General features: G+C 41.9%; 1 protein-coding gene across 5 annotated transcripts in view; it reads right to left on the bottom strand.

The window, feature by feature from the left end:
• Window positions 1-8,100, bottom strand: part of ARHGAP12 (Rho GTPase activating protein 12) — an 80,639-nt gene extending 72,539 nt beyond the window's left edge. For all 5 annotated transcript variants that reach the window (XM_074900023.1, XM_074900025.1, XM_074900026.1 and 2 more), the window contains exons 1-2: window positions 8,024-8,100; window positions 1,465-2,220 (exon numbers count right to left, since the gene is read on the bottom strand). In XM_074900023.1, the coding sequence (XP_074756124.1) occupies window positions 1,465-2,133 (669 nt within the window). In that variant the 5' untranslated portion in view covers window positions 2,134-2,220; window positions 8,024-8,100. The remainder of the gene's footprint in view (window positions 1-1,464; window positions 2,221-8,023) is intronic.
• Between the last annotated feature and the right edge of the window lie 10,028 nt (window positions 8,101-18,128).

The raw sequence follows: 18,128 nt of genomic DNA, 5'->3' as shown, positions 1-18,128 counted from the left end.
TCACATTGCATAAGTGAGAAATTACTCAAAAATAAATTCAGTAATTTATTCCTTATTATTGGGGGAGGAGTTAAAATAAAATTGTCATTAAAGATACAAATATTAAAGGCATTAAGTCCCATAACTACAGAAATTTTAAATTTCAAGAATGAGGTCAAGAACAGAATAGGATATTAAAAAACTACTGATTCCAAGTATTTCAATAAATATATATTAGAGTTCAGAGTTCACGTCTAAATCACCCAAACAATCTTGTATCTTTAAGATCTTCCTACATTCACTCATTAACTAAGCAGCTTTGTCTTAATTCTTATTAGCAAAGTACTGATTCACTCCATGATAAGATTTTTATTTCTAAAGTTAGCATCAACTTTTATTTGATTACCACACTCGAGTGAGCTCCTTTAGTACTCTGAATACATGCTGGCAAGTGGTGTTTACTACAATGATCAATTTGTACCCAAGCAATAACAGGTTAACATTACAGAGTAAGAAAGTTCAAGACTAGAGAGCTTTTAACCTTAGAATTTTAAAATAATTTAACATCTCCCTACAGAATGGGGGGAAGGGTGTGATGTGTTGGAATTATCTATATACACAATTATGTGTAGGTACACATACATCATTGGTTCAAAGAAAAAAGCTAGATTACAATAGACTAATTAACTTGGTTACCCGCACCAGAAGTGACCTGATTATCTAAATCAGAGTGCTAATCTTTTGTTGGGGGTGGGGGAGGCCTGTTAATAAAAAAAAAAAAAAGAAAAGTGAGAGAAACCACTTTACTAAGGAAGGCAGCCATCAATGCTCAGTTTTAGCCTGAAGTGGGAGTACATCATTCCTGAGATTCTTCCATACTAATTAACAAACTCACATGTTTTGAGTTTTAATACAAAGTAAAGTTGTAAAAAGCAGAATTGGCAAGGCTGACTCATTACAACGAGAGTCTACAAATAAAAGAATCAAGCCAGAAATTAAACATATAAATCTTAAGTGTACCATTTTTAAACTATTAAACCCACTAATACATCTGTTTACAACTCTTCCACTATCTATACACGTACTTAGGGAAAGATGGCAGTAACTATCACTATTATTTCAACAAGCCAAGAAGTGAAGAGTTACTGCAGTAGGCTCCCTTCATCTGGAAGAAAATAACACCCAAATTCGGTGTCATCTCAAAACAATCCTAATGAAGAAGGAACAAAAGTGTTTCTGTAACATTCAATCACAGGATAATGTAAATGGAATTAATCCCCTAAGCAAAGTATTTCTGCAAGAAATAGAGCTACACACATCAACTGTTTAGTCTTCAATAACCAGTTCATGCTAAGATAAGACATTTTTACTTCAACAATCTGAATTTATTAGGAATAAGTCTCAAAACAGTAGCAAGCAACTACGGCAATAAGTAAACAAAAAACCAACACAGACAAATCTACAGGGATGATTTTTTTAGCCTACCTGCACTTGTTCTGTGGAGCTACTACTGAGTTCATCTCCAGACTCCGAATCTTGGTGAATTTTTTCTGAGCCTTCTCCTGCTGAATCACAAGATTGTTCATGCAAAAAGCTGGTCTTCTCTATTTCCAAGAACTCGGGACATGGGAAATGACCCATGGAGACGGTTCTATACTGATTGGAAACCTTGGGAGATTGCAACTCATTGTTAAGCTTGCCATTGTTTTGGGTAAGGTCCAGACTCAAACCGAGAGTTTGACCGGGGCTATTGTTCAGTCCCAGATTTTGATTGGCATCTCGAACTAAGCAAGACACTTGAACTGGAGAAGATTTTCCAAAACTAGAAAGCTCTGGTGACTTATTCACATTTTCAGTTGATCTCTGTAATCCATGTGTCAACTTCAAAGCATTATTTGGCAGCATGCTTGCAGGCTTGACAGGTGGCATCAGCGCTTTTCGTGGTATTTCCTTCACATACTGTGCTGGCACATAAAAGGGCTTGGAATTTTCATCTCTTTTGACTTGCCACCAGTCATCATTAGTCTTTTTCACCAAGATGTATTTCTCCCCTTGCTTAATCACAATCTTCTTGTCCTTGGCCTCATACTCATAGTCATACTCCACTTCAATGTACAATTGTCCTGGAATGATCTTCCCACCTTTATCAGCCATTTCTATTTGAAAAGATTTCACCTTTTCAGGCAAAAGGTAAGCCACATTCTGTTTCTGAAGTGTTATTTTACCTGTTTATTAACAGAGCTGTAAAAAAAGAAAAAACATATATATGTAATAAAGTAATTGTTTAACAGCACTTCAGAGGAATTTAATTTCAAAAATAACCCTGCCTATTCAATTTATGTCAACCTCAAACTAATCAACTGATGGAAAAATGCAAGATTTTCAAACACCTTTCTCAGTGATAAAAACAGAAAGTCAGTAGAACAACTTAGTCACCGATTTAATTCTCCTGTTCACACAAACCTCCTGTTATCAAGTGGCTCATTAAGCCTGTTTCTATTACTAACTAATGTTGACCGATGATCAGGGGCTTGGAGGGGATACTAGTCTGAGTCAATCTTTTGTTTATACACGGGCTTAATTTGTTAATGGAACTGTGTTACTACACTGGTTTTAATCAAAATATTCAAAAATATATTATTTGCTTATTTTGATTCCTCTTTCAGTTCAAGAGTGCTCAAAAGTCCTTACAAAATCCCTTAAATCTTCTCCCAATGCTACACCCCGGTCACCAGGTTCATCATGTGCTGGCAATCCTTGATCCATATGTGCTGCACACCCTAAAGCCTGCTAACCTTCACCTAACTGGAGAAGGAGGTGACTAGGGAGCTATGAGACACATGCTGTCTGAGGCTGCAGATCACATTGCCTCTGCATCTAGCTGTTGTCTATAAAACAGGTGGTATAATCACTTTTTATTTCTGTAAATTGCTAGTGTAACTGCAATATAGAATTTAATCTATAACTATGGTAGTATTAGATAAAAGTACTCAACGTTTCCAAGATACTTTGGTTTCAGTGATTTAAATTTTGCATCTTTACTTTGATCTTAAGAGAATTTTTTTGTGACATACCTTAGAGAAAACCTAATCTAACCAAAAATTTAAGGACTAAAACAGAAAACACAAACAAAAAACCCAACAGTAATGAAACAGGACTACAAACTGAAACCAAGAATGGGTAACACATGAAAATTTTGAGAAGGGCTTTCAGCACCTTATAATCCAGACAACCACCACTGTATCCACACCTATGAACTACAAGTTGTCTCTATTTAATCATGTAGCATCAATGTCACAATTTGTAAGTGGATAAGCATCAGTCTTGCCAATTTACACTGAACACAACATAGTTAACATGAAAGATATGGTTTCTTAATCTTGAAAATCAAAGCAGGTAAGTAAAGGGGAAGATCTCTAGCATTCAAATGGTATGCAGGTAAAATTAAGTAAAATACTGCCACATTTAATCTTATATAGATTAATAAATAAATATTGTTTTAAAACGCATATTTCATGAATGAGAAAAATTATGTAGAAACTTGCAACCCTGCAAGTTAAGCCTCTGTGATGAGATCTGTAGTGTTTACCCTGCCGTAGAACGAAACTACTGCAATTCCATGCAGACACACACACACAGAGTGAACTCAGCTACCCTAAACGGGACTAAGGACAGAAACAACAACAAAAAAGGGCTTCTGGGGAGGGCTGAAGCAGAAACCCCAAACAGTTCTTCAAGTTCTCTTTCACCATTTCCGCTAACTGGTCTGAGCCTTGAAAAAAAGAATGCATTTCCCATGTAACTCAGTAGAGAAAGAACAGCTAAAAAGCTCAAGTATGATGCCAAGATAGAAGCGCCCATCTTTAAACTGTCTTTCTCTCTCCTACAGTCCATCTTCTTTTACCTTCAGGAAGCTTTTCCTATTGCTAACTTGAAAGCTACCATCATTTGCAAAGCTCCAAATGGAATCAGAAGGTCAGACAATTTCACTGAGAACTTGGCAGAAGGAATGATGGCACCACATTCAACAAAGCTGAGAGTAGAAAAGAATGCTAAGATTCTGGTGTTTACTCTCTCTAGCATAAAATGGTACGTTGAAATTCACGACATTATAGTCTATTTACAGCCTCAGTACAAAATAACTTGCTTACCTGCTGTTCTACATAAATAGGTATTTTTCAAGTACAGCTCTGCAGTTATTGAACAACTGTAGCAGAAGGTAAACACAAACAAATTGTAGCCATTCCCACCCTCTTCCTAGTTTTGGAAGCTCTGCCTTACAAATGTTATAGTTTCCTTGTTACTAAAACTGACTCCTCCCAACACTTCTTCAAAGCTGCTACCAACCCCCTTCACGGCTTCAAGGTCATACACCAGAAAAATGCAAGTGTTTTCAAGTTACAATCTACCTCTAAAGTCTGCTACCTTGGAAGTTGAAAGGTAGGAGAGGACCCATTCACAGTTTTTCCTTCTCCAATACAGAAACCAAGAAGAGAACCTAAGTCTATGGTTTCCCACAGGGCTACAAGCATTTAAAAGTTTGGCAAAAGAGAAATGAAAAATCCAATTTCATAGAGGTATTTATTGAGAATGCATGCTTCACATTTTTTTCAAGACAGATAGGTTCAATAAGTTGCATTTTATACTAAAACCCCAGAATTTTAAGAAATACAGGTTAAATAAAATACAGTAGCTACAAAAATAGCTGTATCCTCTTTTGAAGTCAGTTTTGCAGTCTTATCCCTTTCCATAAAAAAATAAACCCAACAAAAATAAGCAGTAGAGTTTTTTTATTCTCTTATCCAAACTGCAAAATTATCAAGTCAACAGCAAACATTTGGTAATGTTGAACATATGATCAAAAAGAGATAGGCTGTGTTCTGCATTTGGCCAGAACACTAAAACAGTTTTATAAACATATCACATCATCAGGATCAAGCAAGCCTCTAATTCTACACCTCAGAGAAAAGCAAGAAATACCTATGGCATAGGTAGGAAATCTTTCTAAGTTTAACAAATATCGACATTAACCTTGCAGGTCTGCAAACAACTACCATGGTCTTGATTTCATAAATCCAAATAAATTACATTTTATTTTGTGGTTTGTTTTTTTTTTAAATGCAGCTGTTGTGCCACAGAAGGCAGACTGCCTGTACCCTATGCGCAGTCCAGGGGACAGCTTGCTGTAATGTCCTTTCAAGCATCCATCTATCTGTCTCACAGAACTCGGGTTAAAGAGCCATCAAATCCTTGGCCAAACCTCTACTGTAAGGGGCTTAGAATAATTCCGATGTAAACACACAGTATTGACATTTGGAGTACTGACTTCATTGTGCTACTAGTCAACACCTGAAGTGATATGACAGGTCAGACCTTATAATCTCACTGTATTTTTTTTTCTTTACCATTACCTGTAATGCTGGATGGCACCCACTTTGGTAACAAAGGTTGAAGAACCCTAATTAGAGGATGAAAATCATGAAATATTATTTCACGAGGACAGCTGTGAGCTTTAGTACCTTAAATAAAGTCTCAGTGCCTGATTAAGAGATTAATAACAACAAATGCCCCCACTGACAACAAAGGCCTAAGAAAACTTATAAAATACCAAAAACCAGACTCAGGCCACACTCTTCTGGTGAAGAAAACCCCGATCGTTACATGGTAACTAATTTAAGGTGGGCAACATCCCCACGCAGCAACACAGTTCCGCAGAGCACGCGCGTCACCCTAAGAGAGGACACGCGTGATTACAGGCACGGCCCCGGCCGCCCAGCCGCGCTCGAGAAGCAAACGGCCAGAGGCTCTTCCACTCGATACCCACGCACAGATCTCTTCGGGATCCGATTTCCGATGGGCACCGTTCCCACCTCTTACTCAGTAAAGGCCGAGTAAGGCTGGCAACCCTCGGTGTTTGCGGAGGTCAGCTCCTCCCTTCCCTCCTCTCCCCGCCCCGCGCCCCTCCGCGGCCACGGCTCGGGGGGCCTCCCCCCACGCGGGGATGCAGACGTTTGCCTCTAGCCGGATTTCACGTACGTCCACACAAAACGAGACCTTTTCTAAGCCTCACCTTAGACGGGTGGGGTTTGGAGAGCTTTAGATTGCTCGGGGATAAGCCTTTCCCAGGGCGACTTAAACCCTACGGCAAGGCGCTCACCTCCTTACAGCTCTCCATCTGAACGGCAGAACAATGCTCACTACACTGAGCTCCAAGCACATGCGAAGGGTCTTGAAAGAAGCATGGTCCTACCACACACAGGACCATAAGTATGATCATATACGATATGTAGATAATGCAATCATATATCATATTAGACAAGATCACCCCTACCTTCACCATTATCCTAGAACTCGAGACGAGGAAAAAAAAAGCAACACATAAACATCAGAAGGTATACAATAGGTGTTCCATATCACAGAGTATTTTCTTCTGATCTGCTAGAACCAGATAATTCAGACTTAAAAGTCTTTTTAGTGTATTTATTTTCCTCTTGGAAAAAACCCTTACCACAGCTATGGAATTGTTACTTTATAATACAAACAGATGATAAATTATTAAAAAATGCCACTGAAGATATTAACCAATCGCCTTAAAATTCTTTGTGTGACCTTGTTCCAGGTGTCCTACAAAGCAGCAGCAGTTGACTTGTGTTATCTTTTTCCATTTTCAGCACCAAACTTCACCCGCTACTGAACTGAACCCTTCCGCAGTGCTGATACAGAAATAAACTCAATTACTGGAACTAAATTAGGATAAATTCTTATCAGTTCAGGCCAGATGAGATACCCTGGCTACAGCTCACTAGCTTCGATGCTTCTGCTTCTCCCTGGGCAGTTTTCTTCGGGGTGCAAGCAGTACTGTATGAACACTGCTTGGGAGACTGGTCCCACAATAATCTGGTTAGAATACAACCCTATTCATACCTTCCTTCCCAAGAGGCACCACTCTCTATCCAGCACAACGAACTCCTCAGCAAGTATTTTCATGCAGACAACCAGCCCCCAGCAGCGCCTATAAAAGCCACCATCTGCAAAGTGCGCATCTAGAGCATGCAAAAGTTGTATAAAAATAGATGCGAAGATGCAAAAGCAAATAACAGATAGAGACAAGACACAATTGACAAGGTTTCTGAAAACAAACTTAATCCTTTACTGTTTCCTCAGAGATTACCAACACAGGCTAGAGAAAAAGCACTACTTCCAAATAAACGAGCTTCCCGGAGCTCACAGATCCTTAAAAATTAAAGGCATCATAAGTAACCGTTTAACAATTGCCTGTGACTCGGAGCACTGGATGAGCGATGCATTTTAAACAACCGTCAGGACAACTTTCCAAGCCCCGCCGCGGCACCTCACACCTTCAGAAGCCTCCACGCATCGGCAGCCCACCTGCTCCCCGTCGCGGGCTTTTGTTAAGTTGTTGACTCCAACGACCGGCTGCAAACGGCGCCGCGCCCCCGCACCGCCTCACCCCGGCCTTTAAACCGCCCCAAGTTGCCGCGCTCGAGTTAACGCCAGGGCGTCGAATCCCCCTCCCCGGGTCGGCGGCGGAGCCCGGGAACGGCCGCCAAGGCGCCGCTGCCCGCCGCCTCCCTTTGTTTCCCGCCGGCCGCGGCCCCAGCAGGTGAGCGGCGCTTGCACGAGGCAGGTCGGGCGGCCCGGCCCGGCCCAGCCGCCCCCGGCACCGCGGGCGCACCGGCAGCGCCCGGGCGCGGAACTGCCTCTCGCCGCCGCCAACTCGGCGCTCCCGGCGGCGCCCGGGGATCGAAGCCGCCGCAGCCAACGGGGGCACCGCGGGGCGGCGCCGCCCAGACCCCCCACCGGCCGCCTGGCACGGCAGGCGCTGCCCGACGGCGCCCCGGCAGAGGGAGGGCGGCGCCGGGGGACCTGGGCCGCTGCCGCGAGCCGGCCCCGACGCGGCCGCGGACGTGCCCTCCGCAGGGCCACCCTGCCCTGCCCTGCCCGATTGTCCCGGCAGCGGCGGCACCGCGCTCCTCCCCGCTCCTTCCCCCCGCCGGGCCGGGAGGGAGGCGCGGCCCCTCACCTGCTCCGGCGGCGCGGCCGGGCCCGGGCCGCGCTCTGGCTGCGGCCGCTCCCGCGCTGCGCTGCGCTGCGCTGCGCTCCCCCGCCCCGCCGGCCCCGCGCCGAGTGTCAGCTCCGGGCCACGGCGGCGTCACCGCTCCCCCGTCACGTGCCGGGGGCGGGGCGCGCGGGGGGCGTGTGGCAGGCGGAGGGGCGGGCGCCGCGCAGCCCCGTTCCCGCCGGTCCCGTCCGGCCCGGCCTAGCGCGGCCCGGTGCTGCCGGCGCGGCGGCGGCGCTCGCGTGTCGCGGGCCGGGGTGGCGGTGGGCTCCGGGTCCGAGCCTGGGCCTGCCGCGGCGTGCGCCGAGCCCCGCCCGCCCCGCGCGGGGCTGCCGGCCGGGTTTGCCGCGGGGGCAGCGTGGGGGACCGAGCGGCGCGGCCCCGGGCCCGCGGCCGCTGCCCGCTGGGGAGCTGCGGCCCCGCGGCCCGGCTGGAGCCCGTTGGGCGGCGGGCGGGCGGGAGGCGGCGCCCGGCCGCGGTGCTGCCCGGGACCGCGGGCTGGCGCCAGGGGGGAAGCTCAAGGGGCAGCAGCCTGGCAGAAAGCGCGGGCCCCGGCCCCCAGAGGGGCGTTGCGCGTAGTTTGACATTGGTGAGCGCACAGGTTAAGTCCATCCATTCTGCCCTCCATCTTTAATACAGCCCGCTAAAGTAGTCCAGCGGGACTGCCGGAGTGATACAATCATTTTCTAATTCGCATGTTAATGTGAAATACCCAGACCTTTCAGCAATTAAAAAAAAAAAAAACAAAAACTACACCCCTTCCTCGCCGCAACCAGGGGTCTGTCTGAGTGTTTAACAGTTCATAACTGAAGAAACCACAGTTTCAAATAATCCGACCAAAAAGAAATAAAACAATCCTCTTCAGTTATTCTGAGTTAACTTGCTTGCTATCTCTTACCATTAGTAAAAGTTGGCAAATGTCCTGTTTGGGAACATTTCTGTGTCCTTCACAGCATTTTCAAATTGTAAGTAATCTTATCTTCATCTTTAAAAAAATAGCATCTAGTCGTCATGGTTACAAAGATAACCCTGAAACCATGAACTGACTGTAACTGATACAGTGGTATCGGAATGAATCTGCAAACATCCTGAAACAATGGCACTGAGATGCGTAAACTGTCTGCGCTCTAGTAATCTAATCAATACTGATGTTGGCCCTAACTTTTTCTTAGATTGTTTTAACACACAGAAGAAGGAAGGAGATAGTAAAATCTTCAAAAGGTGGGAAGTACAGATTTGCTGAAGGTAAAGAAAGGCGATGGGAAGAGACCTGAGGAGTGCAAGCAAGAGGAAGAGAAAAACAGAGACCCTATTTGAGGAAAAGATTAAAATAGCCTCAGTAGGTATAACTGAGCAAGTGGACACATTTTCATACTGAATGATATTTCCCAGTATCAGTATTTCCTTTGATGCCTCCTATCAGGTGGCAATGTGACAACATGCAAGACGAGTAGTAAACACTGCAGTGTTTTGCTACTGTGTATCTCAGCCTGATACTCGTGAAAATGTCCCCTTGGCACCAAGGATCATTTGACTTCGGGCTGCCTGGCCTCATAACATCGTTAGTAAAATTCTGTTGATGTTGCTGGTGCCACTGTCACACCTACTCGTTCAGCAGTTATTCACAGACTCTGGAAAAGCAGACTAGACACCGGTGTTTCTGTTGTAGGAGAAGCAACATCTTCTATATAAATGTCTTATTTATCATCAAAAGGCGAAAGAAATCTGTACAAGGACAGTTTTGTAAATTATGTGAAAAAGATACAGAGTAATTCAGGGTATGGTGTTCAGTTGCATATTTTTGTCTAATAAGATTCTATCCGTATGCTCAGTTTTGTGGTAGAAAATAGTATACTCGGGACACTTGGATATTTCTGAGCAAGCTGACTGTATTTTACCTGCTGGCATGCCTGAGGTATACATAAAAGCATCTCAAAAATCAGTCATAGTAACCACATTGTAATTATCCTTCCTTACTGCCAAGGCTTCACTAGAGTGCTGCAGGATATGGCATTAGTGATTCAGTCGGAGGCACTCTTCCCTCTGAGTCAGTGTTGAACCAATGGTCCCACATAATATCAACATGCATAATAGAGCCAAAGGTGCCAGAAGATATGTAATTTTGAGTCCCTGCCCAAGTGCAGTCACGAAAGATTCCACATTACAAATAAACTGTCCAGCCCAAGTTCCAATTTTAGCATCTGTTACATTTTCCATCTGTGAAGGATTTATCTGTCATTTCACTGGAGCAGAAAGAGCTAGAGTTCGCAACCTTTACTCAGCGTGACTTGTTCTTCCTGGAGATGTAGGATGGCTGTCATACTGACACCTCATACGGGACTGTATGTATATGTTAGGTGGAAAGATCCAGTACACATTGTGACATCATCAATCTCGGGTTGAAAGTATTGCCAGCTACAACTGCTTTATGTAGGATATGTGAGCTGTGGTAGAAACTACGGGATTCTTCATTCATGTATGTGTTGTGTTCTGAATGTTTTATATCATAACTCACACACAAAGACATCCTTCTCTGTAAACTGATTCCTTATGAAAAGTCAATGTTTGAACTGTGTCTGTCTGTTCTGTTACGCCAAACTTTCAAAACCTTTGTCTAAATTTAACTATGTTTGCCAAAAGGGTGTTATCTGAAAGGTAATTAAGCTCCCAGAAGTTTTGTGAAAGCAGGCAGCCGTATAGAGACGCAGGAGAAGCCACATAAGAAAGTGACATTAAAAATGCCACAGCTGTGGAGAAAGAGTTGACCCAACACTTACAATCTATCATAAAACACAAATCCATAGGAAAAAAAGTGTCATAGTTCTGAAAATTCAGTCTTGGAAAAATCCATTTTTGTTGTTTGAAAAAGACATAGAAAGGATACTTTCTCTCCTTAGATCCAAAGTTCTGAAATACCAGAGTCATAAGAATCTGAGCCATTTAAATTTGAAGGGCAAATTCCCATTTTACTTTTTTGCTTTTTTTTTTTTTTCTGAGTCCTCTATTTCAAATCTCTACAAGTTCATCTCTCCATTATTTTATGCCTCAGTCACAGTAATTCTAGATGCATGTCATGTTTTAATTAATTTGAAATGCGTATCTGAGATTGGATGTTGCCATCCTCTTACTCATAATGCCAGGACTGATGTTGGGTAACTAACAGAAATATGCTGCTTAAACCGTGATCAGTATTAAATCCTGTTGTTTATTCATTGTTTGCCACCCACGCTTACCAAACAGACTAATCTCATTATGAACTATGTTGATTCTTTCAGAAATGAGTGAGAAGGCAAATACAAAAGCTTTCTCACATCTAACAGGCAGATACTGCAAATATTCACCTTGTTCATTTTGCTGTTTCCTTGGGTTTTCACTCCTTTTTTCAGAGACTTTTTCTCCGTATTTGGTCTTATAACCTCAGTAGTGATATGCCCTAGAGAAACCATTCTGAATTTAGACAAAGAAATGCACTTAATTAAGCAAACAGTTCTCATATAAATAGAAAATATTTTTTATTTTTCTTCAAATACTATTTACAAGTGTATTTTATAAAATGGTTCAACTTGCCTGATAGAAAAAGCACATTACCTGGGGCATCTCTTGTCTACTCTGCTCCTACTCTCAGTTTTTTGACAGCTTCTAGCCTCTCACCTCTATCTAAAAGTACTTTTACTACCTACACACATACATACAGTCAATTCCTCCTTTCTGTTCTTTCTCACTACTACAAAAACACTTTTTAACAAAGTGCAGATACTGTGGGCTTTTTGCATGAACTTGTCAATTTACTCCCATCTCCTGACTCAACTAGCAGATGAGCCATTTTTATTTATATAAAAGGGAACAAAGAAAGAATATAGAAAAAGGTACCCAGATTTCTCAGAAGTTCGGTGAAGAACTTATTTCACCATGACACTACAAAGGAATGTTCTCTGCCTTAAGGAAGAACTTTTATCCACAGTTCAGAGAAGATAATTTGTCTTACTGTGAAAAATCAGTGAGGAATTTGTAAGATTTTTCCATCTTGCCAGGAGATTGTTTTTGTAAATAGTATTAGCCAGAATGGACTGTGGTCAACGCATGCTTTTTTACTTTGCTCTGTTCATTTGCCACATGGTCATTGTGGTGTTTAGTATTTGTATCTCTCTGAGATCATTTAATGGAAGCTGTGACAGAAACTCAAATGTGCCTATTGTTTGTATTAGCAGTCTCAGTTTGCAAGTAAAAAGAGCAATTTTTCACAACTATCTGATTGTCAGCAGGACTAAAGAACAAAGTGGGATTTCTTTTGGTCAAACTGATCCTTTAATACTGCTCTTGCCAAGACCAGGCTCACTACTTACCTGTGAAGTTAAACTGTTTATTGCTTTTCCTTTCTTGAGAGTAGTATTGCAAACTGTATCACTTCTATGTTGAACATGAAAATATACCTCTGAGTCACAGCACAGAATTAGAAGTGGAGAAAGGTATTGAATAATTTTCTGACAGAATAGCTAAAGCAGACAATGGGTGAAGGAGAACATTTCTTTGTGCTACCTTGATTTAAGGCCTTTGCCTAAGCTAAATCTTAGTCAGCTCTGCACAACTAGTCATGCCTTGATCTAGCCATGGTTTGAGATAACAGGCAAAACATACAAAAGGCACAATTAATCCTTTAAATAATATATCTTTCCTGGGATAAACCTGTAATGAAAAGTACTGATATTCAAAAAGCATGATGTAAATGTCCATTTATACCTTGGAGAATTGAGAGTCCTACACCAGTGTCTTTAATTTCTAAATAACTTATTTTTTGTCTAATGAAAAGAAAGAAATCCTGTTTATGAACCACTGATAAATAGAATTGAAATAAAGATATTACATAGGTGTGCAAAAAGAATGAAGTAAATCCTTGTGTATTAAATGTTTTATTCAGATTTAAGTTCATTTTATTATACTGCACAAAATTCAGGCTTCAAGAGGGAGTTTCTAGTTCTCCAAATCACACAAGTTCAGAATTCGCTCCCATACATGGGCCCAGCATGGTTCAGCATGCAATGTGCTTGCTTCCAGGTGCTTTGAAACTGGAAGTTCAAACTCACAATGCATGTTGCTAATCCCATGCAACCGCAGAAGCTTCTCAAGGGCCAATAAAGTTCCCAGTGGACAGTCAAAGTGAAGTTATACGAGGTGGCCCAGTTTATACTGAACACTATTTCTGAAGGAACAGCAGAAATTGATAGACGGTGTGGGATTCATCTCAGCTTAACAGACATAGCTACGAGTCAGGGGAGAGGTTCATCCTGCCCAGGTTTTTTGGGTGTCTATTAGTATGTATCTACATCAAAGGTAGATGTCTAAGCTCCCTTGAGAATCACTGAAGTTGTATTTGTTACAGTCAAAGGACTCTGGAATAATTAATGTCTGAAAGTAGGTGCCCATATGTGATCAGAACAATTGCACTCTAGAGTCTGTTGATGTAGTTAAACAGTAGAAATCATTGCTACTGGAATTGGTGAATGCAAAAGGTTTTCATCTACAGAAAGAATTAAACAAATTCCTGAGAAAAAACTGAGTGACTTGGAATTTTAATTTTCAACTGCCTGACGTGAATTTAATCCTGCCTATCCTCAGATAAAATAGACATGTATGTGTTATATTTCAGTTTTTCTCTGAAATTTTTTGTTTTATAAGCGTGATACTTTCTCTTAAAGATGTTACTTAGTCACCATGGGGTTAGTCTTAAAGCAAACAGCTTTAGAGATAGAGAACAATCCTGATGGAAGAGGTTTCACTCTATGCATCCTAGCGATTCAGAAAAATATTTCATATGGTAACTGGTATTCAACTCAGTAAACTTTCTTGCAACTTACAGTCTAAGGCAATGGCTGTGCTGGTAAAGAAATGAGGCCACCCACCGTGTTAAATTGTAGCATGCTCTCTGCCATGGTTTTGGCACATTGTTTTAGCCAAACTGAATGTCTCCATGTTCAAGCAGTTTGAGAATTAGCACAGACCAGAGACTGTTCCCCTTAGGCACTTTGGATGCACCCACTCTGGTTTTGAGAGCAAGAGTTTAACTGATGGATGCTGCCAGTTCACCAGAGCCAGAGGACAGTCTTAGCCTGTTTTATTTACTAGTACAGGCCCGGCTTTAGAGTCCAGGGCTATCTACAGGACTGGGCAAGCTGTGGTTACATGAAATACTCTATGTGCAGGGTGGCTCTCCTATCTGAGCTGTGAATAGATACGAGTTGGAAATTAGATCATGCTTTCTACCCGTAATAGAAATATTATAAGAAGTAGAGTAGCCAGAATACTTTTTTTTTTTTAATCACTCAGCATAGAAGAGACTATTTGAAGTATGTGAACAGTGCCCTCCATCTTCTGCAAGGTCCCTAACTATTTCCATACTCTTGTATTTAGTTGAATTTAGTTGAACACAACAAAGGTAAAGAGAGATTTTGATTCCTCTCTGCAAATATGCCAGGGAAAATACCAACATAATCTTTTTCCTCTAAGCAAAATGGATGCAAATGGGCTTTTTTTTTTTTTTTTTTTTTTTTTTAAAGCTCCTTGCCATCAGGAGGGTAGAAGTTTTGAATGGCTTCAGAGAGAGCACTAGAATCAGGAAAAATCTTAACTTGTTTCAAGATGCTGTTAGATACATTTAGAGAAAATATGTGACTTGGTCATTTATGTCAAAGGAAGAAGGTCCCTGAATTCTCTATGGCTGTGCCTATATCAGGGAGTTAAACAGGCCTGAGCATCCCTCAGACAGTGAGGCCAACCATCCCAGAAGGCCCCACAACCATAGAGCTCTTACTTTTCAAAATATGGTGTTAACATCTAAACTGCCTATTGGGAAAGGTCTCACCACAAGGCATGTGTGGGAGACAGCAGGCTAGCCTCTGACCAAAACCATGGGAAGGACTGTTCTAACAATTTCACAGTATAGATGATCAAGTTCCAGTGCCTGTGACCATGATTAATTTACTAGTACAGATGCCACCTTTTATTCTTCCTTCTCCAGTTCCTCTGTTCCATTATAGCCCCTGCACAAACTGTTCTCTATGTAATTCTGCTTCATAAAAGAGAAAACAAACCTTCCGGGCCAATAGCTACTGCAGAAAGAGTCAGGTAGGTTATGCCATTTCCATGACACGCTGTGCTTCGTTCTTTCAGTTCTGTGTTTTGCTTCTGACAGAAAAGTTATTTCAAGTCCCTGAGTGGGCTGGTATGAAGGAAACTATGTGCTGGCTCAGAGTTCTTATTAATTTCAGCATATCATAGCCATTCCCAAGGAGTCACTGGAGTTCAGAGACCAAACCCTTTCCAACCCTGTTTCTTCTTCTTCAAATAGAGATATCTTCAGGAATCCAAGTCCACACTTTGTCTTATGTTTGCCTTCCTGCAAGTTTCTCTGCTGGTTTTCCTTGTTCTTTCTATTTGCCCAATTGTTTTCCACTGAAAAAGGAAAATAAGCCCTTACAAAGTATTTAATTTCTCTAAGGCTGGCATAACAATAACGCCGTAGGTGACACAGTCAGTGCTGCCACTAGTGCTGTGGTCTCAGCTGCTTCTAGCCAGAAATGAGTCATTCAAGTTTTTCACTAGAGAGCAAATCATGGGAGAAACTCACAAAAATGGATTGGCTGGGTCTTTATTTGTATGTGGTTTTACATAGTAAAATTGGTTTGTCATTAGAAAGAATAGAAATTTGTAGTATTTTTGGCTGGACCGCATAGGTTCACACCCCAAGCTGATGTGAAGGATCCCCTGGAATGTTTTGGGTAGATCATAGCTTGACTTTACAATTGCCCCATGATAAAGCAAGGGGGAAAAGAAAGACCATGTTAGCTGTGACACTGTAATTCACCTCTACACCACAGCTGTTGTCTAATGCCTTTTCCAGAAAGGCTCAGCCATTCACTGTGCTGGCACTCCCTAAAGCATTCATTAAAACATCTTGCCTATATCGCTGTCATTAAACCAATCTCCAAACTCTCCTATTTTCATCAAAATCATTGATCCATCTAATCAGGTTTAAATTTAATAAATGTTAAACATTTTAGTGAAAATGTTGATGCCAAATACAAACATTTTTGGAAATAGTAGAGGCATGTATCTTTTTTGAAGCCCGTGAAATAAAAACATGCCTAATATCTGGTTATTTTAGCCAGTTCTAATTAGCTCAGTCTGTAATTAGAAAGTCTAGAAGCCTTGTGCATACTAGGTCATGACTTGAGCGGCACATAATATATATGCTCCATCCACTGTTTCACATAACTGAGGTCATGATCTCTTCCTGCAGAGTGGGAAGAAAAATGGCACAGCACCTGTCTGCCCTAACGACAGAGTGACGCTGTGTAGGATGCTGGTTTCGGTCAGGATGAAACTATGTCCTGGAAGGGAGGAGCCCCAGAGCTGTTGCAAACAGCTGAGCCAAGATAAAAGCTGTTAACACCAAGGCAGGCTCACAAGGAAGTAGTAGCAGAGCTGTAAGTATCTATTATATTACTGATAAAAGAGTACCTAGAAGGTGCTTCCAATTACGAAATAATAGCTATACCTTAGGGATGAATAAACTCCAAAGCCAAGTGAGAGGTGTTCACTGGCTCAGAGTTTTGTTATCGTTATTTTTGCAATTAATGAAAAGGGAGGGAGAGTTCTCAGGCTTCCTGCTGAGACAAAAAAAAGCAAGGGGGGTGCAGGGGGGAACAAAATTAAAAACAAGCTCTGACTTGCATCAAAACAAATTAAAATGTGAGAGTTTTCATAGCAAAACAAAGACCTTGTAGTTCAGTTCAAATGAAGCAGAAACTGGACTTTAAATCATGTTTACCATCTCTTCCAGATTAACATCCTAACCATGAGACAGTCACTCTAAAGTGGGCCACCTTCAGTCCCTCTGGCTGGCACAGTTCTGGTGTGTGGAAAATATATGAGCAGTCATTTCAACAAAGGACATGAATGCTTCTCAGCCTGGAGCACTCCTCGAGGATGGAAGATATCTGAAGCTCAGTACCTCTGCCAGTGAAGATTTAATTATTAATGCTAAATGGAACAGCAGCAACAGGATTGCAAGCACCCCAGAATATTTAATGGCATGGAGGTTACTAATGAAGGACTAAGAAAGAGGTGGTGGAGGGGTCTTAAATCCCCTCAAGCAGACACTGAACCTGCATCTTTCATGCTAAGAGTGAATGTTCAAAGAGAGGCGGCCCCCTCCCCCAGCTCCGTGATGGGAATACAGTGACACTGCTTTTCCTTTGCTCTCCCTAGGCAGCATCGTTCAAATGAATTCAGATCAAATCTATGAAGTTTTTGAATGAATGAGACTGTATTTTACTTTTCACTGGGGAATATATAATCCATACCTACTCTCGTTTAATGGAAAATTTTTAGTATATTAATAACCACAATTTATCATTAAAATAAACACAGTATCTGTAGGCATCTTGTCTCGTTCACAAAATAAAGCACAAGACAATTAACTTCTGAGCCAGTCTCTCAGACTGCAGTTTTCTGTACTAGTCCATCTGGCACTGAAAGATATGCTAGTGCTCATCTCATCTACCTGCATCAGCTTCGTCATAACTGAGTAGTAAAATAAATGCAGAGCTGGTAATCTGGACCACATACTCCATGCATGCCACAAACAGTGTCTCAATAGTGCTGAACACACAGTAATTAAAAAATAAGCATGAAACAGGTGCTGCTGTGGAAGCTGAGAAGCTGTCATGCTAGCAGAAGTTAAAACAGGTCCGTTCATACAGTGGTGCTTAAATAATAAGCAGTTACTAATTTTTAGCAGATATAGGCCTTCAACTATTGCTCTTGAAATTACGTTATTATTAGGATCTCAATCACATACCCACAAAAAACAATTATCTTCCTCAGACCTTTTAATTTGCTTCTTAGGAAGAGGGCAAGGGAGACATAAAAATGGAAGAATTGCCTTTTCTTGTAAGACTACCTCAGTATTTTTCAGCATGTTTTATGAGTGGGCATTACCTATTCTTCCCACTTTACTATGCCTTTTTTGAAGAGGTTGAAAAATTTATCTTTGGAAGAGACCAGTACAAGG

This window comes from Athene noctua, chromosome 2 (assembly GCF_965140245.1).
Source record: "Athene noctua chromosome 2, bAthNoc1.hap1.1, whole genome shotgun sequence".
NCBI classification, from domain to species: Eukaryota; Metazoa; Chordata; class Aves; order Strigiformes; family Strigidae; genus Athene; species Athene noctua.
This window is presented reverse-complemented; position numbering and strand designations above follow the sequence as displayed.